This window comes from Ictalurus punctatus, chromosome 29 (genome assembly GCF_001660625.3).
Source record: "Ictalurus punctatus breed USDA103 chromosome 29, Coco_2.0, whole genome shotgun sequence".
NCBI classification, from domain to species: domain Eukaryota; kingdom Metazoa; phylum Chordata; class Actinopteri; order Siluriformes; family Ictaluridae; genus Ictalurus; species Ictalurus punctatus.
In genome coordinates this window covers 5,848,592-5,873,442 of record NC_030444.2, presented here as the reverse complement: position 1 = coordinate 5,873,442, position 24,851 = coordinate 5,848,592, and the positions used below count along the sequence as shown (strand labels likewise).

Sequence of the window (24,851 nt, the reverse complement as noted above, 5' to 3'; positions counted from 1 at the left end):
AAGATCTAAAAACAAACAGATCATGAGTATACATGAAAATCCAGATTATTTCAATGCACCAATGACACAATACTGCTTTTTATTGAATGACAAAAAAATTATGTGAATATAATCACATCTCTCAGTGTAGCAGCCCATTTGTTTAGGTCAGCTTTATTAATACCACTGGCCTCCAATACATTTCAGAAATTATACAAGAGAGAACAAACTGAAGTGTTCCCGATTCAATGAAAATTCAATTTGGTAAATGTGCTATCTCGATTTTCTTATTTATAATAGTATGTGCTTGGTTTGCCAGACTGTTTTGCTACAGAAGCAATTGTCATATTTCTAAAAGTTGAGGCAATATTCAATTTGCAGAACAGTGCATAATAATTTGGAAATGAAACCAAGTATGGAATCAGAATAGAAAGAAGTAGGAGATACTGATACAGGAGATACCAATGTACCAACTATATAAATCTAATGTTAATGTAATTATATTTGAGCTTTAAAAAAAACATTATAAAGTGGAGAAAAATAGAACAAGCATCTCTGAAGTGAAACATTGGGCACAGATAGAAGTCATCTGTTAAAACATCTGAAGACTGTTTTCACTGCTTACTCAATTTCACACAGTATTTCAAAATCATTCTGTATTATCCAGATAAACCACAAATCATAGATTTCAGTCTAGTATTATTGTTCAGTGATGCATTGTTATGGCTAAAAATATAGAGAAATATAGAAAGTCAGTTCTAATGACTATAGATGACAGTCATTGTTTAAGTATTTAAATCTGGCTGGACGAATTAATTTTAAGTTATACACACACACACACACACACACACACACACACACACCCCCACACATACATACATACATACATATATATATATATATATATATATATATATATATATATATATATATATATATATATATATATACACATATATATTATATATATATATATATATATATATATATATATATACACACACACACATATACACACACACTGAAGAAATGACACTTTGCTACAATGTAAAGTAGTGAGTGTACAGCTTGTGTAACAGTGTAAATTTGCTGTCCCCTCAAAATAACTCAACACACACAGCCATTAATGTCTAAACTGCTGGCAACAAAAGTGAGTACACCCCTAAGTGAAAATGTCCAAATTGGGCCCAAAGTGTGAATATTTTGTGTGGCCAGAAAATTATTATTTTCCAGCACTGCCTTAACCCTCTTGGGCATGGAGTTCACCAGAGCTTCACAGGTTGCCACTGGAGTCCTCTTCCACTCCTCCATGACGACATCACGGAGCTGGTGGATGTTAGAGACCTTGTGCTCCTCCACCTTCCTTTTGAGGATGTCCCACAGATGCTCAATAGGGTTCAGTCCATCACCTTCACCCTCAGCTACTTTAGCAAGGCAGTGGTCGTCTTGGAGGTGTGTTTGGGGTCGTTATCATGCTGGAATACTGCCCTGCGGCCCAGTCTCCGAAGGGAGGGGATCATGTTCTGCTTCAGTATGTCACAGTACATGTTGGCATTCATGGTTCCCTCAATGAACTGTAGCTCCCCAGTGCCGGCAGCACTCATGCAGCCCCAGACCATGACACTCCTACCTCCATGTTTGACAGTAGGCAAGACACACTTGTCTTTGTACTCCTCACCTGGTTGCATCCACACACACTTGACACCATCTGAACCAAATAAGTTTATCTTGGTCTCATCAGACCACAGGATATGGTTCCAGAAATCCATGTCCTTAGTCTGCTTGTCTTTAGCAAATTGTTTGTGGGCTTTCTTGTGCATCATCTTTAGAAGAGGCTTCCTTCTGGGATGACAGCCATGCAGACCAATTTGATGCAGTGTGCGGCGTATGGTCTGAGCACTGACAGGCTGACCCCCTACCCCTTCAACCTCTGCAGCAATGCTGGCAGCACTCATACGTCTATTTCCCAAAGACAATCTCTGGATATGATGCTGAGCACGTGCACCCAACTTCTTTGGTCGACCCTGGCGAGGCCTGTTCTGAGTGGAATCTGTACTGTTAAACTGTTGTATGATCTTGGCCACCATGTTGCAGCTCAGTGTCAGGGTCTTGGTAATCTTCTTATAGCCTAGGCCATCTTTATGTTGAGCAACAATTCTTTTTTTCAGATCCTCAGAGTGTTCTTTGCCATGAGGTGCCATGTTGAACTTCCAGTGACCAGTATGAGGGAGTGTGAGAGCGATGACACCAAATTTAACACACGTGCTCCCCATTCACACCTGAGACCTTGTAACACTAACAAGTCACATGACCTCAGGGAGGGAAAATGGCTAATTGGGCCCAATTTGGACATTTCCACTTAGGGGTGTACTCACTTTTGTTGCCAGCGGTTTAAACATTAATGGCTGTGTGTTGAGTTATTTTGAGGGGACAGCAAATTTACACTGTTACACAAGCTGCACACTCACTACTTTACATTGTAGCAAAGTGCCATTTCTTCAGTGTTGTCACATGAAAATATATAATCAAATATTTACAAAAATGTGAGGGGTGTACTCACTTTTGTGAGATACTGTGTGTGTGTGTGTATATATATATATATATATATATATATATACACACACACATTTGATGATTGGCTCTACCTCGATACCACAGAACGGCCACGCTTCTCTGCCCACATAAAGCTTTATAATCCTGACCAACTCACCACCTATGGCCTGTGTGTGCTACTATTTTTACCTACCCTCCTCCTCTTCAGCACCACCATCTAGATCTGCTACAGGCACCCCCCCGGCTTCTCCTTCCATATCCTTTGCAGCAGTGACATGCTTCTCTTTTTTCTGTGTCTGTCCATGACTATCAGAACAAGTATTCGTACTCGCTCAGCAGCAGCACCAACATCAGTGTAGCAGATCTAGTCTTCCAGACAAAACCTACACTCCATCCCCATCTATAAAAGCTCACAATTTCACTCTGAGAGTTGTCATGGATGAAATATATATATAAATAAAAAATATTTTCTCTCTGTTGACTTTGGTCCCTCATGACTGCGCTGTAGCAATTATCCTTAAATACCCATGTTGCCCTGGACGTAACCTTATTAAAATGATCTAGAACCAACATGTTACTGTTTTGTTTGTTTTGTACAGTCTTGCATATAAGCAGAATATAATATATATTCTAGAAAATCATAAAAATTGTAGCATCAAGCCACCTTGAATCAGATCCATTCCAGTTTTACACTATATACAATTAGTAAATACCATCTAGGATTACAAGTTGCTACAAGTTAAATCCATGAACTAAGATTAAGGTGAAAGCACAATTTCAAGTACGAGCCTTTATAATCTTTTAAAATGGCTGTTTGGAAATACTTACATGATAGTGCTATCCCAGAGAACACAAAATGGGTTCATTGTTCCCTGAAAGACAAAAAGTTTTGTTTTTTTATTTGGCCATTAAGAGACTATAGTATATATGCTTGTGTTCAAAATGAGAACATACAGTGCTGTGAAAAAGTGTTTGCCCCATCCTGGTTTTTGTGTAGATCTCATACTAAATTGTTTCAGAAATTAAAATATAATGTAAGGTAAAACAAAGGCAACCTAAGAAAACACAAAAAACAGTTTTAAATGATGTTATTTATTGAAGCAAAAAAGTTATCCAATAAAAATTGGGCCTGTGTGAAAATGTATTTGCCCCTTTAATTACTAATTCCCCAAATCTGTGCGTCATGATTATGGAGGCAGAGTTTAATAAAGGACAAATAAAACACAAAAAGACACTATGTACACGATAACCATAAAACAAACCTAAACCAATACCTAGGAGCCGGGAGAGCATAACGTGACAACAGAGGACAAACAAAGCCAGACCAAAAGTGAGGCGCAAACAGTGACTATATACACACTGGTGCTTGTTAACCAGAATGAGAGTCAGGTGCGGGTGGTCATGTGATGGTGGTGCAGCGGTAGAGTTGGGAATTGAAGTCCAGGGTTCCTTCGGGCGATTCGTAACACTATGAAACTGCATTCATAATGAGGTTCAGCTGGATTAGATGCAACCAGGCCTGATTACTGCAAACCCTGTTCAATGAAATTAACACTTAAATAGAACTTTTTCAACAGCATGAAGTTGGTTAAAAGGTCTTACTCAGTAACACACTATGCCAGAATTGAAAGAAATTCTAGAGATGATGAAGAAAAAGGTGATTGAAATACATCAGTCTGGGAAGGGTTTAAAAGCTATTTCAAACCCTCTGGGACTCCAAAGAACCACAGTGAAAGCCATTACTGTATCTCCAAATTGAAAAACTCAACACAGAAGTGAACCTTCCCAGTAGTGGCCGACCTTCCAAAATTCCTCCAAGAGCACAGCAACTACTCATCCGAGAAGTCACAAAAGAGCCAAAGACAACATCAAAAGGCCTCTCCTGCATCAATAAAGGTCCCTGTTCATGAGTCCACTATCAGAATGACACTGTGCAAAAATGGCATCCATGTAAGAGTGGCGAGGTGAAAACCACTGCTAGCCCAGAAGAACATTAAGGCTCATCTTAATTTTGCCAAAACACACCTTAACAATCCTCAAACCTTTTGGAAGAATGCTCTGTGGGCTGATGGGTGAAAAGTGGAACTGTTTGGAAAACAGTTGTAAACCAAACAAAGAATTCCAAAAAAGAACATCATATCTATGGTCAGGTATGGTGATGGAGGTGTGATGGTGTAGGGATGCATTGAGGCTTCAGGGCTTGGCCAAACATGAATTCTGCTCTCTACCAGAAAATCCTAAAGGAGAATGTCCGGTCCTCAGTTTGTAAGTTGAAACACAAGCACAACTGGATTATGCAGCAAGACAATGATCCAAAGCACAGGAATAAATCCTACTCCTAGACAGAAATGAAACACTGATCTCCAGTTATCGGAAACATTTGGTTGCAGTTATTGCTGCTTAAAAGGTGGCACAACCAGATTGTAAGTTTAAGGGGGCAATCAGTTTTTCACTTGGGTGATGGGTGTTGGGTAACTTTTTTTGCTTCAATAAAAAAATTAAATAAATAAACTTTATTTAAACTTTGTTTACTCAGGTTGCCTTGTTTTAGATTGGATTTTGTTTTAAGATCTAAAATGCATGTAGTTCTGCGATAGTAGAAAATGTCAGTGAAGAATAATGTGTGCCTAGAGTTCCTTTTACTTAGAACCTAATCCATTATATTTTAAATTGTTTTACAAAAGGCCAATTTGTTAAACAGAAGTGCTTTCTAAACTAAAAGTTTGATTATATTTTACATAATTCACATTAGAAGCTGTTGGACGATTCCTTGTAGGAATTGTCTCATTTATTAAAAAGGAGACAAATAGCATGTGTTTGATCCACAAATGTATTTTCTCTTGCGTTAATCACTGCACATTTGCTTTCATGCCTCATAAACTGAGTGCAAACTGATGGTGTATTTTTAGCATTTGGCAAAACAGGCAATCATGTATTATTTTAGTTGAGTCACTGGTCTTTCTCCTTTTAGACTTATTTTACCATTTGTGAATGCATCATAAAATATAACCTTTGCTTAAAAATGGTAATGGTTACTTCCAATCAAGTCAGCGACAAACAAAAAATATAGTTACAGTCATGTTTAATCATTTGTTAGCATTTGAATAATCCTTTGTTAACATTTGGGGTCAGGAGAAATGTGTTTTAATAAGCTTATAGTGTGTGGAGGTCAGTGCAGTCCAGAGAAGCTGCTTACGTTGGCCAAATGAGCAAGTTCTATCTCCATCTGAGCTTCTTTGACTCTGGGCTCTGGTCTCATCGTCACAGCAATGACTTTGGAGTTCACAGCAGTGTTGTTCCTATGGAAAGCACAAGGTCTGTTTGGTTACATCAAATAACAGATAATTTAACAAGGCACCTCATTCTGTATCAATCCATGTCAAGCAGTGAATGACGATGAAGTTAATGCGATTTCATACAAATCTTCTGAGCCAATTATATAAGTCACCTTGACGTGAGTTATAAAAATACATCTGTCATTTTTCCAGCCCACGATAAGGATTTTATTGCATGTCCAGCTCGCATGAGACAGCCTCAGCCTGTAGGGAGGAGCTTTGTATATCCAGCTCTTAGACAAGTATGCAATTATGGTCTATTTTGGCTAAGGTGTGAGCATCAGATTATACATAAACACATATTGATTTGGGAATGGGAATGATAGTCAGAGTACATGCACTTTGGTAATTTAAATTAGTGAAAAGGCTGTTCAGTTTTCAGTTATTTTCAGTATATAACCACAGGCCAATCTAGCAACCAAATTGCCTGTAGCCAGTCATATTTATGCCATCAAGCACAGTCCTATTAGCTTTACAAGCTAACCAGTCAAGCCCATCGACACATTGAAGGCATAAAATCCAAAAGCACATAAAATCCAGGAGATACGCAATACTAAATGTAGGATTATAATCAAAGTTAGGTAGAAGACATGGCAGCCAAATTGTACCAACATATTCCACTCCATGGATCTGTCAAGGGTAGAACTTTCATATCTCTGAGAATAGGCATAGATTAGACTGGAAGAATAAAGATTATGGACAGATAGTTTAAAGAGAGGCTATGGCATGATATAAAAAGGCAGCTAATTTTTTAAATAAAATAAATAAACATTATTTTATTTATTAATAAAATAAATATTAATTTATTTATTTTATTAAAATAAATCCAAACACTGAACATGCTTTTACATTTAAAATAAGCTCTAAGTAAAAGTTTTAGATTATATTGCTTTTCTCTTGACTTCATTTACATATATGGTCTTGAAGTAATCCAAAACTAATCAGATTACATTACTTTCATATTGTGATACTTGGATTATGTGAATGATTACATTTTTTATGAAGTAATTTGTAACTGTAACAGAATACATTTTTTAAGTAGCCCTCCCAACCCTGTCTGTATGTGATATATGAAAACAGTATCAACAAAACTGATCCCATAGTGTAATAATAATAATAGCACAATGTTCAATAATATACATTTGGGTGTTAAGTTCCATTAATAGTGTTTATTGGAAAGCATCCATTTAACATAATGACTGCTTTTTTTTTTTTTCTATTTTCTACTCATAACAGAAACAAAAAAGGAATCCAGTTCCTCTGAGACTTTCCTGAACAATTGGAACCAAAAATTAGGAACCATGCATTCTCTACATTAAGGTCACCAATGAATTAAAAGGCACACTTACAAACATTGGACACAATTTAGTAAATTTTTTAAAGCATAAATTTTGGAGGATCTACTACTTTACCCATAGGTTATAGAGAGCTTAGTGTTTCAAATACAATTTATTTATGTGGCACTAGAATGGTACACTTCTCTGAGCCCTTTTCATCATTTTGACTTAGCCATTGTTAGTAATAAGTGAAGAGTTTTGTGCATCAACCTAAATTACATTCTAATATATAACATTACATGTGAAAAAGGAACACCACCATCTGTTACTACACATAATGGGGCAGCTTACTACTTACAACAATATCAAGCAGTTTGAGATGTGCCCTGTGTGGCGCTGGCCCTGTACCTTGTTTGGCTACCAAGGGCCATAAACTGTGGAGGTTTAACATTATATCTTGTGTAATGTAGATAAAGTCTTTGATATTGCATGCTAATAACAGGGAGCGTTATTATAATTTTTTTTACACAAAGTTGCCACAAAGTTAGAAGCACATGATAGTCCAGAAAGTCTATGCATGCTGTAGCTTTAAGATTCCCCTCCACTGGAACTAAGGGGCCTAAAAACTACCTGATTTCAGTAATGGTCTTGTGGGTGAATGGGCAAATCCCCACAGCCGTTCTCTTAGAAGAGTGGATGCTGTTATAACAGCAAAGGTGGAGACAAAATCTTGAATGGGATGTTCAAAGTATGAATGTGATTGGTAGGTCCCCACTTTTGGTCACACAATGAAGCTTTAACTTTTTATAGTCTTCTAAAATACTTTACATTTTATGTAGATTAAAAATTTTTACAATTAATTTTTAACAGTATAATAACACAGATCATTTAAGAACATGTACTAAGTATACTAAAGATTACTACTTTACATAGTATCTGTGGAATTTTATACTTCTAGACAAAATTGGAATAAATAGTATGCTTGTAAGAAAATGTCTGGGTTACGCATGTAACCCTGTTCCCTGAGAAAAGAACGAGACATTGCGTAAGCTCCACGCTGTGAGAAGCACCCTTGTGCGTGACCGGTATCTGAAGCTTGTGTAACATCATGCCTATGTATAGGCCTGCCAGGGTCAGGTGATTGGCAATTAAGCGTGTCCTGTGATATAAAAACAGCACCTGTGAACCACGCCGTCAGCCTCTATTATCTGAAGCAAAGACGCAATTCACAGGCATGCCCCAGTATGACAAAGCTATGCAACATCTCGTAACCTTCCCAGGGAGGACTGTATATCCAGTCTGTAATATTGAATGAATTTGTGTGGCGTAGACCACCCTGCTGCAGCACACTCAAAGCCTTTGAGGAGGCGGCACCCCTAGTGGAATGAACCCTTATGCCCAGTGGCATAGCTAGACCACGTGCCTCATAAGCGATAGAGATTGCTTCCACTATCCAATTAGAGATGTGCTGCTTCAACACAGCATCACCTCTACTGTTGCCACCAAAGCAGACCAGCAGGTGCTCTGACTTATGCCACTGGACGTAGGTACAGAGAGCCCTTACTGGACACAGTAGGTGCAATTTCTCTTGTATGAGGAATGGAGGAGGGCAGAAAGCCTGCAACACTACTGGCTGGGCAGCAGACGTTGGCAATTTAGGAATATAAACTGGCCTAGGATGTAGGAAGGCCTTGGCTAATCCAGGGGCAAAGTCAAGGCAGGAAGGGGCAACAGAGATAGCTTGTAGATCTCCTACTCACTTGAGAGATGCCAGGGCCAGCAGAAGAGCTACCTTTAGAGTCAGAAGCTTCTCTGAGGCTGACTCCAAGGGCTCAAATGGGGCACCTGACAGACCTTCCAAGACCACAGATAGGTCCCATGAAGGTATGCGTGGTCTGCAGATGGGCCTCAGCTGCCTGACATCACGCATAAACGTTGAAGTTAGAGGATGTTTCCCTACAGAGGCTCCATCAACAGGGGCATGGCTGGCCAAAATGGCGGCCACGTAAACCCTGATTGTAGAAGGAGCCACCTCTGAGAAACTGAGAAGCGACCTTGTAAGAACTCCAGGACTGTAGCTATTGCGCAGTTCACTGGGTCTAGCTGACATTCCTCACGCCAAGAGACAAAAAGTCACCACTTGAGCGCATACAATTTCCTCGTGGATGGTGTTCTAGCATTCAACATGGTCTGTATGACCTCATTTGCGAGACCAGAATCTATGAGCTGGTGTCCCTCAGGGGCCAGACCCACAGTTTCCATAGTTCCATCCGAGGGTGATAAATTAGCCCTTTGTCTTGAGACAGTAGATCCCTGCAGATGGGAATCTCCCAAGAAGTGGCGTCTAGCAGGGATATTATCTCTGAGAACCATATTTGAGCTGGCCAATAAGGTGCTACTAGCAGCAGACATAGACAGTCTTGGCGAACTCTCGTTAGAACTTGTGGAAGCAGAGCGATCACAGGAAAAAAGTACAGATGTAACCTTGGCCACATGTGCACCATGGCGTCCAGCCCCAATGGTGTGGGAGGAGTGAGGGCAAACCACAGCAGGCAGCATGTTGTCTCCTCGGAGGTGAACACATCTACTTCCACTTGGCCGAACCTCCGCCATATGGACTCCACCACTTGTGGATGGAGCCTCCAATCCCTGGGCCTCAGCCCCTGCCTCAACAGGATGTCTGCCCCCACATTCCAGTTGCCCAGAATGTACATCGCATTCACTGACCAACTTTCCCTCTGCCCAGAGAAGAATTAGTTGTGTCTGCCTGAACAGGGGGCGCGAACATAATCCTCCCTGGTGGCTGATATATGAGACCAATACTGTGTTTCTGTCACAACTAACACATGGTGACCACTCAATTGAGGAATTTCTGTCTTTAATTTATTTATTCATTTTCATATGGTTCATTTACATGTGATTCATTTACATGTGATTCATTTAGGTATGACTCATTTACATGTGATTCATTTTCATGAGATTCATATTCATGAGATTCATATTCAAGTGATACATTTTCATGTGATTCATTTACCTATGATTCATTTACATGTGATTCATTTACGTATGATTGATTTACTAATTTGCTTCTCTTTAAATCCAATTTTAGACTGTGATATTAGAAAGGTCTTTCCAGATTATTACTTGCTACACTGTATGAGATAACCCCAGTAAAATTGCCTGAATTCTATAATATTTGTTTCACCATATTAGGTTTAAATCCTCTAAAAACAGATTCGCAATTAAATAACATTACATCCTTCAAAGCATTGGCATGTTCTGCTTACTCTCACAATCCTCCAAACACACACACACCCAAAGTCTCCATAAACAAATGAGACAGCAGTGTATCCTACAAAAACCGAACGTTGTCCACAATGTGAAAACAACTCGGAGAGTAAGCTGGACTAACCAAACAAAATTATCAAGACTGATAAACAGTCTGCACACAATAATAAATATAATGTCCTTACCTTTTAAAGACTTGTAACAAATAATATAACAGTCTAGCACGTAAAGCCGAGGAGATAACACTAAAAAAATTAAATAAACAGAAACTCTAACCCGGTTAGAGCATCAAAACAGAGAAGCACATTAATACAGAAGTAAATTTTAAGAGGAGTAAGTTCCCAAAATCTAGGTGGAGTAATACAACGACAATATCTTCAATAAAAATCCGAATTCTGTAGAGCTGGAAGGCCGAGTGCAAAAAATAAAAATAATAGAAGAGCGAAAAGACTCCGCCGTGTAGATGATGCAATTCACCCTGATATCAAGAGTTTAACAAATACTTTCAAATAAAGTCCTTCTGAACACCGTTATATGTAATGCGAAGCCGAGCTGGGTGAAGTATTCCATAGCGTGTGCCCTCAATATCACAAAGTTCACGCTGAACCTCGTTAAATGCAGCCCGGGCCCGGGCTGTCTTGGCTATGTAGTCAGGAAAACGGAGATGGTCAAATCCCTCACTTTAATCCGCTGGATCTCTCTCGCACGGCGTAAAATGTCAACACAGTCACTGTGATAGTGGAATCTGCACACAATAGCTCGTGGTCGTTCACCAGGCTTGGGCTTCGGCTGAAGGGTCTGGTGGGACCGGTCCAAAACCGGCTCCTTCTCCAGACCAAATGCCTCTTTTAACAAAGCCGCTACAGCAGCAATTGTATAGGTGTCAGCACCCTCTGGAACTCCCACTATCCTAACGTTATTGCGCCGTGACCTCGACTCCAAATCCTCACATTTATTCTCTAATTGAGTCACGGTCGCAGTGAGAGACTTGATAGTAGTCTTCATATGAACTATGTCATCGGTGCAGCTGGAGAGAGCGTGCTCCATTTCCCCAACAGTAACTTTCAGTGTTGATATGGTGGCCTCAGTAGCAACTTTATCACTAGCCAGCTGTGTTTTCACGGCCTGCAGGTCAAGCTGGATAGTAGAAAGCGCACCCCCGAGAGTCTCCTGGAGCTTCTGGAGCTCCTTTTTAAAAATATTGGCAATGTCCTTCCTCAGTAAAGCCATCAACTCAAGCCTGAGTACGGCGAAGTCAGGGTCACCGCTCGGCGATGTGGATACAGGGGGAGAAGGAGGCTCGCTCGTGACGCGCACACTTGGCCTCAGTCATGTCTGAATGCTACCACGGGTTTTCGTGCTCTTTCCAGACATTTTAACGTGCCAAAAAGTTAAAATTGCAAAAAAGGAAACATAGTAGAATAAGTCAAAATATATTGTATGACCGAAAAACGCAAATTAATTACAATTTTAATCGAAATCAGCAGGAGCCTCCAACTTCGTGTCCTACTCCATCGAATTCCGAATTCCGAATCCGGAAGAGAGAATTTCAGTGCTAGAAAAACGGCCCACATTTCTAGCTGATTTATACTCCAGATAAGTGCCACTCCAGAGACTGTGAGCATCTGTACAGCCATCTAAGACCTGTAAGCCCGTAAGGAGACACCCCTAGAGTCTGACCCAAGGCTAGAAAGCAGGGACACCTCCAAATTCTCAGAGCACGTAGGCATCGCCGGGTGACACTGATTACTTTCAGGAGGTTTCTTCCTTGTACGAAACCCCTGACTTTTCAGCCACCACTGAAATGGTCTCCGCATACTCCCATCTTTTTTGCAGACCAGGAAATAACGGCAGTAAAAACCTCCCTCCTTCAAGGAACGGGGTACATGTTCTATGGCCCCTTTGTCCAAGAGGGATCTTACTTCCTGCACTAGCGTATATCTCTGGTCTGTGCTGACTACTGTCATGAGCATACCTTTGAACCGGTGGGGTCGAGCTCTGAACTGGATCCGGTAACCCTTTTCAACAGTAGACAGAGCCCCTGGAGACACATTTGGCAGTAGTTTCCACACTGCCAGATGGTCTTATAGTGATATTAACTTTTCTACATTCTATTGGAGAATAAGCATCAGATTTTCTTTGCCCTGTGACAGCTTGCTGACCAGAGAACACTGAAAACTTGGGACAGCCTTGGCTAAGGGAAGCTCTACAGTAGTACTGGGGGCTAACTGCCCTAACAAACTCATGTCCCCTGATACGTCCCTCCTTGGCTCCTCCTTTGTCTGCTTGGCCTTTATGACCATTCTCGGATCAGGCCTAGTTGGAGGCTGCGACTGTGGCCGCTTGGTTCCCCTGGCTGTTTGAAGGCATGCAGGCCATCACACTCGCCTTCTGTGCCTCCCCCACACTAGTGCTGGCCTGGGCTCCACTCGTGGATGCCTGTGTGAACTTGACACAACAGGAAAGGAACTGGCTGAATGCTGCCGTATGTCAAGCTGACTAAGCAGGTCTGCTTGGTAGGCCTGTGACCCACAAGCAAGACCCACTACTGCATAGGCCTTGCCCACCAATGCCACAATGGCCTTATATGGCTTGGATGGCAAAGCCGGCCCCCCTAAATTACCTGCCGTCGATGGAGAGAGGTAGGTCACAAGCGCCTCCTCCACCTTCGGCATAGCTAAATAGCCATGCCGTTCGTTCCCCATGATGGCCAAATAATCAGACATCATGGGGTTATAAATATGTATGGTTTTCCCCAGAAGTGTTATATTTTGTCATGCATTTCTGGAAAAAGGGGGAGTTTTCTGCAGTGTTAGGGAGATTTATTTTCACTGGGGAGAAAAAAGCTCATCTAGTAATCACTTCAAGCAGCTCTTTATATGCTGGAGAGCTGCTCTCAGATTTTAGCACACCCTACTGGCTCCTCGAAGTCAGAGAGGAATTTAAATTTTTTTGGCTTTCCATAGCAAAAGGAGGAGTCGCGACACTGGCTCCAAAATCCGGCGAAGTGCTGGACCCGGAAGACAGAGAAAGAGATAGCGCAGCTCTCGTCTCCGGCTCCTCTTCCAGATCCATACGAGATCCCCAGGACCGGAGCCGGCTGGCTGCCTCGGCAGAGTCCGGCCCAGATCCGCAAGGCTCTGAAACCCAACTCCCTTCGGCCTAGAAGAGAGCAAGCCGCGAGCGGAGCTGCCTGATTGTAAGGCGTTCACAATGCTTACAATCAAACCTCTCGATGGTTGTCCTGGCATGCCCCATACCTAGACACTTCACACAGAAGTGTGACAGTCCTCCGCCTGTGATGAAACGGGAGCAAGGTGTAACACACTTCCTGAATTCTTTCTCACTCATACTTTTCTCACTCTTTTATTTAAAGGGACAGAAAAGTAAATATATTATTTTTGTTGAAAAGATTAAGAGGAAATGAAGAGTCTTTTTGAGGGCATTACACATAAGACCGAAATGCAGTCTTGCTGAAGATAATAAGGCTGACAGCATGGTTCACAAGTGCTGTTTTTATATCATGCAACGTGCTTAATTGCCACATTACCTGATCATGGCAGGCCTATAAATAGGCATGATTTTACACAAGCTTCAGATACCGGTCACGCGCAAGGGTGCTTCCCAGAGTATGGATCTCACGCAACGTCTCGTTCCCTTTGAAAGGGGACAGACTGAAGTTTTGTGTTTGCTCTGATACTATTACTACACTATATATTTGCACTTTATTTTAACATAAGCTACAGTGCTCTCACTTAATATTGGCACCCTTATTCGTAAATAGGAGCTGTGGAAAAATTGTCTTCATTGTTTAACCTTTTGATCTTTAAAAAATTCACAAAAATACTCTGCTCATGGATGTTGGTCAAACTTTCTGCAGGAATGGGTGGGATCAGTCAAACTTTTTGCAGGAGTGGGCAGGACTGGTCAAACTTTCTGGAGAGTGGGTGGGATTGGTCAAACTTTCTGCTGGAATGTGTGGGATTAGTTAAACTTTCGGTGAGAGTGCAAATTTTTGCACCCAACTGTATTTTTATATAGGACCTACAGTGCCCTCCACTAATATTGGCACCCTTGGTAAATAGGAGCAAAGAAGGCTGTGGAAAAATTGTCTTCATTGTTTAACCTTTTGATCTTTTGTTTAAAAAATTCACAAAAATACTCTGCTCTCATGAATATCAAACAATTGCAAACACCATAGGTTTATATAAAAAAAACCCTTATTTGTTAACCCTTGTGCATCAATTAAAAAAAGTTACACATGTCCATGACCAAAAACTGTCGTAAAAATATTATATGTTACTAATTTTTTCCACTTTCAATGATGTAAAAATTTATTATTATTTTTTATTTTTTTACCAACATCAGTTCTAATCATAATTACCAAACATTTTCAGAATTGTAACCCTTTAAATGCTGGTTTGTTTACATAAAGCCAAAGATGTTGTTTTTTTTAATGAAAAAAGAAAATAGTAATTATTTTCTATATACTAAATGCAAAGCAGATTTTTTTCTTTGATTATTACAGTCTTTGATATGTCAATGATTAACAACAACATATTTTTTATGCAGTCTCAGATTTAAAAAAAAAAAAAAAAAAACACTGTAAAAATGACACTTTATGTGTAATGAATCTAGAATATATTAAAATTCCACTTTTTAAATTAAATTACGGAAAAAAAATGAAAAAATTTTCCACAGTATTCTAATTTTTTGAGATGCACCTGTATTTTCCCCATAGGCTAAACCTGAGAAAATAGTGCACATTTCAGAATTTCTTTTTTTAAATAAATGTTTTGAAACCTTGTTGATGATTTTATGCTTAAACGTCACAGGGATTAAATATTGCAGTTTGAATGTGTTTCAAAGGGGACATTTTTGTCCTTAATGTCCCGAGTGTAACTATTTTGTGTATCTAGTTTAAAATAGATTTATGAAAGCCAATGAGGGCGAAATATTCAAATTCCAATAAAAAATACCCACCTTTTACAAAAAGTATGCTGTTTGTATTAACACAAACAAAAGAAAAAAAAATTAAAAGGACAAAAATGTCCATAAGGATGCACAAGGGTTAATTATATATGTGTGCCACAATTATTGCCACCCCTATTAAATATTATGAGAAAAATATATTTGAAGTAGGGTGCAGGGTTCAGGGTTCAATTTCCACTGCTGTCCTGTGTGTGCAGAGCTTGCATGTTCTCCCCGTGCTGTGGGGATTTCCTCTGGGTACTCCAGTTAACTCCCACAGGCCAAAGACACGGTAGGCTGATTGGCATGTCCAAAGTGTCCGTAGTGTGTGAATGTGTGTGTGAATGAGTATGTGATTGTGCCCTGCAATGGATTGGCACCCCGTCCAGGGTTTACCGCGCCTTGTGCCCATTGTTCCCTGGGATAGGCTCCAGGTTCCCCATGACCCTGTAGGATAAGCAGTATAGAAGATGGATGGATGGATATTTGAAGTATATTCCCATTGATATTTTACATTTTTTTTTAGTACACCTGGGTGACTAGGAACTGGAAATTGTTCAATCATGACTTCCTGTTTCACAGTGGTATAAATATGAGGTAACACATAGGTCGAATTCCCTTAGTCATTCATGACAATGACTAATTACCCTGCCTTGTGCCCGATATAGTCTGGGATAGGCTCCAGGTTCCCTGTGAACCTGTAGGATAAGTTGTATAGAAGATGGATGGATGGATATTTGAAGTATATTTCCATTGATATTTACATTTTTTCAGTACACCTGGGTGACTAGGAACAGGAAATGCTTCAATCATGACTTCCTGTTTCACAGTGGTATAAATGTGACAAAACACATGGGTCAAATTCCCTTAGTCATTCATAAAAATGGGTAAAACCAAGGAATATCACTGTGATGTGTGGCAAAAGGTTGTTGAGCTCCACAAAATGGGAAGGGGTTATAAGAATATAGCAAAAGCATTGAAAATGCCTATTTTCCACCTTCAGGGCAATAATAAGTTCCAGTCAACTGGAAATGTTATAAATCAACCTGGAAGAGGACATGTGTCTATATTGTATCAACACACTGAAGAGGATGTTTCGAGTTGCCAAAAAAAAAAAGCCTCAAGCATCCCACTCCCCTGACTTTGAAACCCATAGAAAAACTGTGGGGTGAACTGAAGAGGTGAGTCCACCAGTATAAAATTTGAAGGAACTATTGAGATTCTGTATGGAGGAATAGTCTTACTTCCTTTGCCATGAATTCTCCAACCTTACCGGTTCCAGGCAACTGGAAATGTTATGAATGAACCTGGAATTGGATGTGTGTCTATATTTTCTCAACACACTGTGAAGAGGATTGTTCGAGTGTCCAAAAAATCTCCAAGGTTCACAGCTGGAGAATTACAGAAGTTAGTTGCATTTTGGGGTCAAAAAGTCTCCAAAACTACAATCCACCTACATCACCACAAGTTGTTTGGAAAGTTTTAAGAAAAAAGCCTCTACTCTCAACCAAAAACAAATTCAAGAGTCTTCAGTTTGCCAGACATTACTGGAACTTCAAATGGGATCGGTTTCTATGGTCAGATGAAACCAAAATAGAACTTTTTGGCAATAAACACCAGAGGTGGTTTTGGCGCACACAGAGAGGTAGCCATATGGGAAAAGTACCTCATGCCCATGGTTAAATATGGTGGTGGATCTTTAATGTTTTGGGGCTGTTTTTCTGCCAGAGAACCTGGACATTTTGTTAGGATACATGGCATCATTGACTCTACAATATATCAACTGATATTAAATGAACACCTGGCTGCCTCTGCCAGGCAACTTAAAATGGACCATGGTTGGATCTTCCAACAGGACAATGATCCAAGACATACATCAAAATCAACACAAAAACCCCTGACGACAAAATCAAGGTCCTGCCATGGCCATCCCAGTCCCCTGACCTGAAACCCATAGAAAACCTGTTTGGTGAACGGAAGAGGAGAGTCCACTAGCGTGGACCTCAGAATTTGAAGGATCTGGAGAGATTCTGTATGGAGGAATGGTCTCAGATACCTTACCATGTATTCTACAACATCATCAGGCATTATAGGAGAAGACTCAGAGCTCTTATTTTGGCAAAAGGAGGTAGCACAAAGTATTGACAAATAGGGTGCCAATAATTGCTGCACACCTATACTTAACAAAAGGTATTTCTTTTGATAAACCTTTGTTTTATTTGCAATTGTTTGCTATCCATGAGAGCAGAGTATTTTTGTGAAGTTTTTAAACAAAAGATCAAAAGGTTAAACAATAGACAAAAGACAATTTTTCAAAGACTTCTTTGCTCATATTTACTAAGTGTGCCAATATTAGTAGAGAGCACTGTATATGTGTCTATACAGAGACAGACTGAGTCACAAATACAGAGGGCATGGTGCCTGTCAGATCATAAGTTAGATAAGGAACAATGATGGGAAGTGACTGGTACCACACTACTCACTGGGATCTCACCTGTCAACTAAAGAGAAAATTGCAAACCTGGTGTTTATGTTTTTCCCAAAACATGCAGTCATAAGAAAAAGAAAGTAAACAGAGACCAGGTGGGAAAAAAATAAGTACACCCTATAAATAGTAACATGTAGAATGACATTTAGCAACAATAAGTTGAAGTAAACATTTACTGGAGGAGTTTATTGGTCTCCCACATCGTTTCAGAGAAATATTGTCCCACCCTTCTTCACAACATTGCTTCAGTTTATTGATGTTTGAGTTAATTTGTTTATGCACAGCTCTGTTAAGAACTTGCCACAGCATCTCAATGGGGTTGAGGTCTGGATTTTGATTTGTGTTGGCCATTCCAACACCTTGCTTTTTTTCTTCTTCAGACAATCAGACGTCAATTTGCTGGTGTGCTTGGGTTCATTGTCCTGTTGTCTCCAATTTAGGCCCAGGTTTTCTTTTGTGAATTTTTTAAACAAGTAACATGATGCCACCACATTTTTTAAATTGAGAGTAGATTGTAATCCTTTCCCAAGAATTACCAAGAAACAATACCACTGCACCACAAACCATTTCTTCCCTTTTGTAATTTGTTTTGCCTTTGTTTACTAGTTAGTTTAATCAGCCAGGTACAGTATATATTATTCACAAAGAACATTTAAAGGGGAAATTATATATATATATATATATATATATATATATATATATATATATATATATATATATATATATATATATATATATATATATATATATATATATAACTGAGAAAAACAGATAACAATTGGTAAGTTTGGTAGCAATTTGTAGCAAAAAATTAACAATCCCTTCCCTTAAAATGTAATGGGAGTTACTAGTATATAGCAGGTAAGGACTTACAGTGCTGTGAAAATGTATTTGCCTGATTTATCCTGTTTTTGTGTATATCTCATACTAAGTAGTTTTAGAGCTTCAAATGAAATACAACATAAAACAAAGGCAACCTGAGTAAACACACAATACCATATTTATTTATTTAATGAAGCAAAAAAAAAAGGGAAGTTGTCTAACACCTATTACCAGTGTGAAAATCTAATTGCCACCTTAAACTTAATATCTGTTTGTGCCAACTTTAGCAGCAATAACTGCAACCAAATGCTTCCGATAACTGGAGATCAATCTTTCACTTACTTCTAGGACTAGAACTTCTATGCTTTGGATCGCTGTCTTGCTGCATAATCCAATTGCGCTTGAGTTTCAACTTACGGACTGAAGAATTCATGTTTCCCTCAATTAGTGCAAGTTGCTCAAGATCTGAAGCAGCAAAGCATCCCCACACCATCACACTTAGACCACCATGCTTGACTGTAGGTATGATGTTCTTTTTGTGGAATTCTATGTTTGGTTTATGCCAGATGTAACAGGACCCCTGTCTTCCAAACAGTGCCACTTTTCTCCCAAAAAGGTTTGAGGATCATCAAGGTGTATTAGTGCAAAATTCAGATGAGCCTTAATGCTCTTCTGGGTTAGCAGTGGTTTTTGCCTCACCACTCTTCCATGGATGCCATTTTTGCCCAGTGTCTTTCTGATAGTGGAGTCATGAACTGTGACCTTTATTGATGCAAGAAAGGCCTGTAGGTGCTTTGATGTTGTCCTTGGCTCTGTTGTGACTTGCTGGACGAGTAGTTGGTGTGCTCTTGGAGGAATTTTGGAATACAGTTCACTTCTGTGCAGATTTTTCATTTGGAAATAATGAATCTCACTGTGGTTCAGTCACAGAGCCTTTGAAATAGCTTTGTAGCCCTTCCCAGACTGATGGATTTCAGTCACCTTCTTCCTCATCATTTCTGAAATTTCTTTCAATTCTGGCATAGTGTGTTACTGGGTAAGACCATTTAACCAACTTCATGCTGTTGAAAAAGTTCTATTTAAGTTTCGATTTGATTGAACAGGGTTTGAAGTGATCAGGTCTAGTAGCATCTAGTCCAGCTGAACCCCACTTTGAATGCAGTTTCATAGATTTCAGGAATTAGTAACTATGGGGGCAAATGCATTTTCACACAGGCCAAGTTAGTATTGGATAACTTTTTGGATTTAATAACTGATGATGATTAGCCATTCAGTCGTGCCTGACCCTTGGGGACTTCGTAGGCCAGCTCCCTTCATGCGTCATGATTCCTGACTGCTTCCTTCAGTTGCATGATGTTCATGTCCATGTCTGATTTGATGGTGTCAAACCAGCGAGTTTGGCAGCTCACTTTCTACAACTATGCTCTTTTTTCGCTGAATGATTTTCAAGAGAATTTTATACACATGTGGTGTTAGAGCAATTGTGCAATAATTTGAACAGTCCTTGGGAGTTCAATTCAATTTTATTTGTATAGCACTTTAACAATGGACATTGTCTCAAATCAGCTTTACAGAAACATATAAACACAGAATACAGAATTTTAATTTCACTTTTGTGAAAAACTTCCTAAGATGATCTGAGGAAGAAACCTTGAGAGGAACCAGACTCAAAAAGGAATCCATCCTCATCTGGGTAACAAAGGATAGTGTGAAAGTAAAGGGAAGTTCATTAGGGTTTTTATATGAAGTCTGTTTTGTTGAACGAATCAGAAGACTAATATTGAGACTTGAGTGCAAAATTGTATGTAGTTATTGCAGTCCTAAGGTCAGAGCAGCAACCTTAGTTCCAGCACTACAGCGTAACTGTTCATGTGAAATTGAGGTCCAAAACCATTTCCATGGTACTTCAAGCAGCACCATCCTCAGCAATCTCCAGGCTGCACTGCTTGGGGTCGTGCTCAGTAGCAGAATGTAGCCTCTTGTCACGATTCCTCCTTGAAGCAGCGTGCTCTAAGCGCAAATGCGCGAGCACCTGCTTTTCCGTTGTTGACTGTAATGACATCTGGACACGTGTGTTTTGTTTATGTTTCTGTCATGTCTCCTCCCTGTTCTGTCATTGGCTGGGATTTCACGTGGGTCTGAATTGCTCTCAGCTGCTAGCGGTTTAGACGCTGATCATGTCTGCATATATACCGCGTGCCTCCCAGCACACAACGCGGAAGATTAATACTTTAGAGTTAGTTTAGTTCGTATCGTAGTCATAGTCACGGTCCATGTTTACAGTTAGTTCGCGCTGGATTATCCGCTTCCAGTCCCTCGTCATAGTTCGTTTCTTGTTTTGTTTATCGACCCTGTTTTCCGTGACCACGACCTAGATTCCTGCCTTGCCCCGTGTATGCTTGTTTGCCAATCGCCTGACCTCTTGCATGTTTATGGATTACGTTTTGGATCATGTTTTGGATTTGTCTGCCTGTCTGTCTTACAAATAAACAACTGTTCATCCTGCACTTGCATCCGTCCTATCTCTGCTCCGTCACGATTCGTGACACCTCTGAAGCATCCGCGGTTATAAATTACATTATTTAAAAACTGTATTTTGTGTTTACTTAGGTTGTCTGTTTTATGTTAGATTTTGTTATAATTTCCGAAATAATTTAGTATGAGATATACACAAAAACAAAAGAAATCAGAATACTTTTTCACTGCACAGTATCTACAATATATGACACATCAAAGATAACACATACTATTTATAAACTAGATTATTGGACAAGTGTTGCTTGTAAATGCATTCCAATTTATTAGCATCTGGCATTGTTAGTACTTCTCTAATAGGCAGCTTCAAGCATGTCTTTTTTATGAATTACATATACACTATTATGAATGTAATTTGATAATCAGGCTGTACAATATTGCTACACATAGCAGTGGAGAACATCACTACAAAAGTGTTTCTGTGGAATAGGCATAATTAATTTACACTGTCAGCACCAAGTTAACACCAGAAAAACATAAAGTCTGTGCAACATCATCTGTATCACACAATACATAAATTGTCAGTCTTGTATGAACAACTCAGGAAGTTCTTACCTTGGGGCAGGTAGCATAAGTCCTAGTGTCTTGTAGAGGACTGTGCCAAGAATGAAAACAGGAGAGCCATCCATATCTGGTAAAACAATATCTGGTTAGATTATGGTACTAGATTACATAATGGTGATCACGATGAGCTTAATTTAAGGCTCATTTGCTTGAAAAGACTTTGCTTTAACCTACCTGTGGGATTATTTTAGAATTATTTTACAGGAAACAGATTAAATGTAGAACCAGATAAAATTTGTATCAAATTATATCAGATTAAAGAGACTTAAAAAAATATTTTAAAAACCCTTGCATAAATCATTCTTAGGCTATTATGTATTTTAAAAAATACTGTTACAACCCAGTCTAGTGTTAGGTCGCACAGCATAATAAAAGCATGGGGTAAAGTAAGGTGGAGTGAATAGTATGTGGTGTTTGAAGTAAACAGGAATGAGACACACAAGAGTAGCTCACAAAAGGTGATAGAATGTGTATATATATATATATATATATATATATATATATCTGTATGTATATATACATATATATATATATATGTATGTATATATACATATACATATATGTATGTATATATACATATATGTATGTGTGTGTGTGTGTGTGTGTGTATATATATATATATATATATATATATGTATATATATATATATATATATATATATATATATATATATCTGTATGTATATATATATATATATATATATATATATATATACATATATGTATGTATATATACATATATGTATGTGTGTGTGTGTGTGTGTGTGTGTGTATATATATATATATATATATATATACATACACATATACAGTATCTCACAAAAGCGAGTACACCCCTCACATTTTTATAAGTATTTGATTATATCTTTTTATGTGACAACACCGAAGAAATGACACTTTGCTACAATGTAAAGTAGTGAGTGTACAGCAGTGTAAATTTGTTGTCCCCTCAAAATAACTCAACACACAGCCATTAATGTCTAAACCGCTGGCAACAAAAGTGAGTACACCCCTAAGTGAAAATGTCCAAATTGGGCCAAAAGTGTCAATATTTTGTGTGGCCACCATTATTTTCCGGCACTGCCTAAACCCTCTTGGGCATGGAATTCACCAGAGCTTCACAGGTTGCCACTGGAGTCCTCTTCCAGTCCTTCATGATGACATCACAGAGCTGGTGGATGTTAGAGACCTTGTGCTCCTTCACCTTCTGTTTGAGGATTACCCACAGATGCTCAATAAGATTTATGTCTGGAGACAAGCTTGGCCAGTCCTTCACCCTCAGCTTCTTTAGCAAGGCAGTGGTCGTCTTGGAGGTGTGTTTGGGGTCGTTATCATGCTGCAGTACATGCTGGGATCATGATCTGCTTCAGTATGTCACAGTACATGTTGGCATTCATGGTTCCCTCAATGAACTGTAGCTCCCCAGTGCCGGCAGCACTCATGCAGCCCCAGACCATGACACTCCCACCACCATGCTTGACTGTAGGCAAGACACACTTGTCTTTGTACTCCTCACCTGGTTGCCGCCACACACGCTTGACACCATCTGAACCAAATAAGTATATCTTGGTCTCATCAGACCACAGGACATGGTTCTAGAAATCCATGTCCTTAGTCTGCTTGTCTTCAGCGAACTGTTTGCGGGCTTTCTTGTGCATCATCTTTAGAAGAGGCTTCCTTCTGGGACGACAGCCATTTTGATGCAGTGTGCGGCGTATGGTCTGAGCACTGACAGGCTGACCACCCACCCCTTCAACCTCTGCAGCAATGCTGGCAGCACTCATATGTCTATTTCCCAAAGACAACCTCTGGATATGACGCTGAGCACGTCCACTCAACTTCTTTGGTTGACCATGGCGAGGCCTGTTCTGACTGAAACCTGTCCTGTTAAACCTCTGTATGGTCTTGGCCACCGTGCCACAGCTCAGTGTCAGGGTCTTGGTAATCTTCTTATAGCCTAGGCCATCTTTATGTAGAGCAAAAATTCTTTTTTTCAGATCCTCAGAGAGTTCTTTGCCATGAGGTGCCATGTTGAACTTCCAGTGACCAGTATGAGGGAGTGTGAGAGTAACACTAACAAGTCACATGACACCGGGGAGGCAAAATGGCTAATTGGGCCCAATTTGGACATTTTCACTTAGCGGTATACTCACTTTTGTTGCCAGTGGTTTAGACATTAATGGCTGTGTGTGTTGAGTTATTTTGAGGGGACAGCAAATTTACACTGTTACACAAGCTGCACACTCACTACTTTACATTATAGCAAAGTGTAATTTTTTCAGTGTTGTCACATGAAAAGATATAATGAAATATTTTAAAAATGTGAGGGGTGTACTCACTTTTGTGATATACGGTACATACAAACATACACACATACAGTGAGGGAAAAAAGTATTTGATCCCCTGCTGATTTTGTACGTTTGCCCACTGACAAAGAAATGATCATTCTATAATTTTAATGGTAGGTTTATTTGAACAGTGAGAGACAGAATAACAACAAAAAAAATCCAGAAAAACGCATGTCAAAAGTGCTATAAATTGATTTGCATTTTAATGAGGGAAATATGTATTTGACCCCTCTGCAAAACATGATTTAGTACTTGGTGGCAAAACCCTTGTTGGCAATCACAGAGGTCAGACGTTTCTTGTAGTTGGCCACCAGGTTTGCACACATCTCAGGAGGGATTTTGTCCCATTCCTCTTTGCAGATCTTCTCCAAGTCATTAAGGTTTCGAGGCTGACGTTTGGCAACTCGAACCTTTAGCTCCCTCCACAGATTTTCTGTGAGATTAAGGTCTGGAGACTGGCTAGGCCACTCCAGGACCTTAGTGTGCTTCTACTTGAGCCACTCCTTTGTTGCCTTGGCTGTGTGTTTTGGGTCATTGTCATGCTGGAATACCCATCCACGACCCATTTTCAATGCCCTGGCTGAGGGAAGGAGGTTCTCACCCAAGATTTGACGGTACATGGCCCCGTCCATCGTCCCTTTGATGCGGTGAAGTTGTCCTGTCCCCTTAGCAGAAAAACACCCCCAAAGCA

The 24,851-nt window shown here is 39.7% G+C and overlaps 1 protein-coding gene across 2 annotated transcripts in view; it reads right to left on the bottom strand.

Annotated features, from left to right (window-relative positions):
* Window positions 1–24,851, bottom strand: part of adgrb3 (adhesion G protein-coupled receptor B3) — a 330,718-nt gene that overhangs the window by 61,163 nt on the left and 244,704 nt on the right. For both annotated transcript variants that reach the window (XM_017461819.3, XM_017461821.3), the window contains 3 exons: window positions 21,804–21,879; window positions 5,729–5,831; window positions 3,361–3,404 (listed from right to left, as the gene is read on the bottom strand). In XM_017461819.3, coding sequence (XP_017317308.1) covers window positions 3,361–3,404; window positions 5,729–5,831; window positions 21,804–21,879 — 223 coding nt within the window. The remainder of the gene's footprint in view (window positions 1–3,360; window positions 3,405–5,728; window positions 5,832–21,803; window positions 21,880–24,851) is intronic.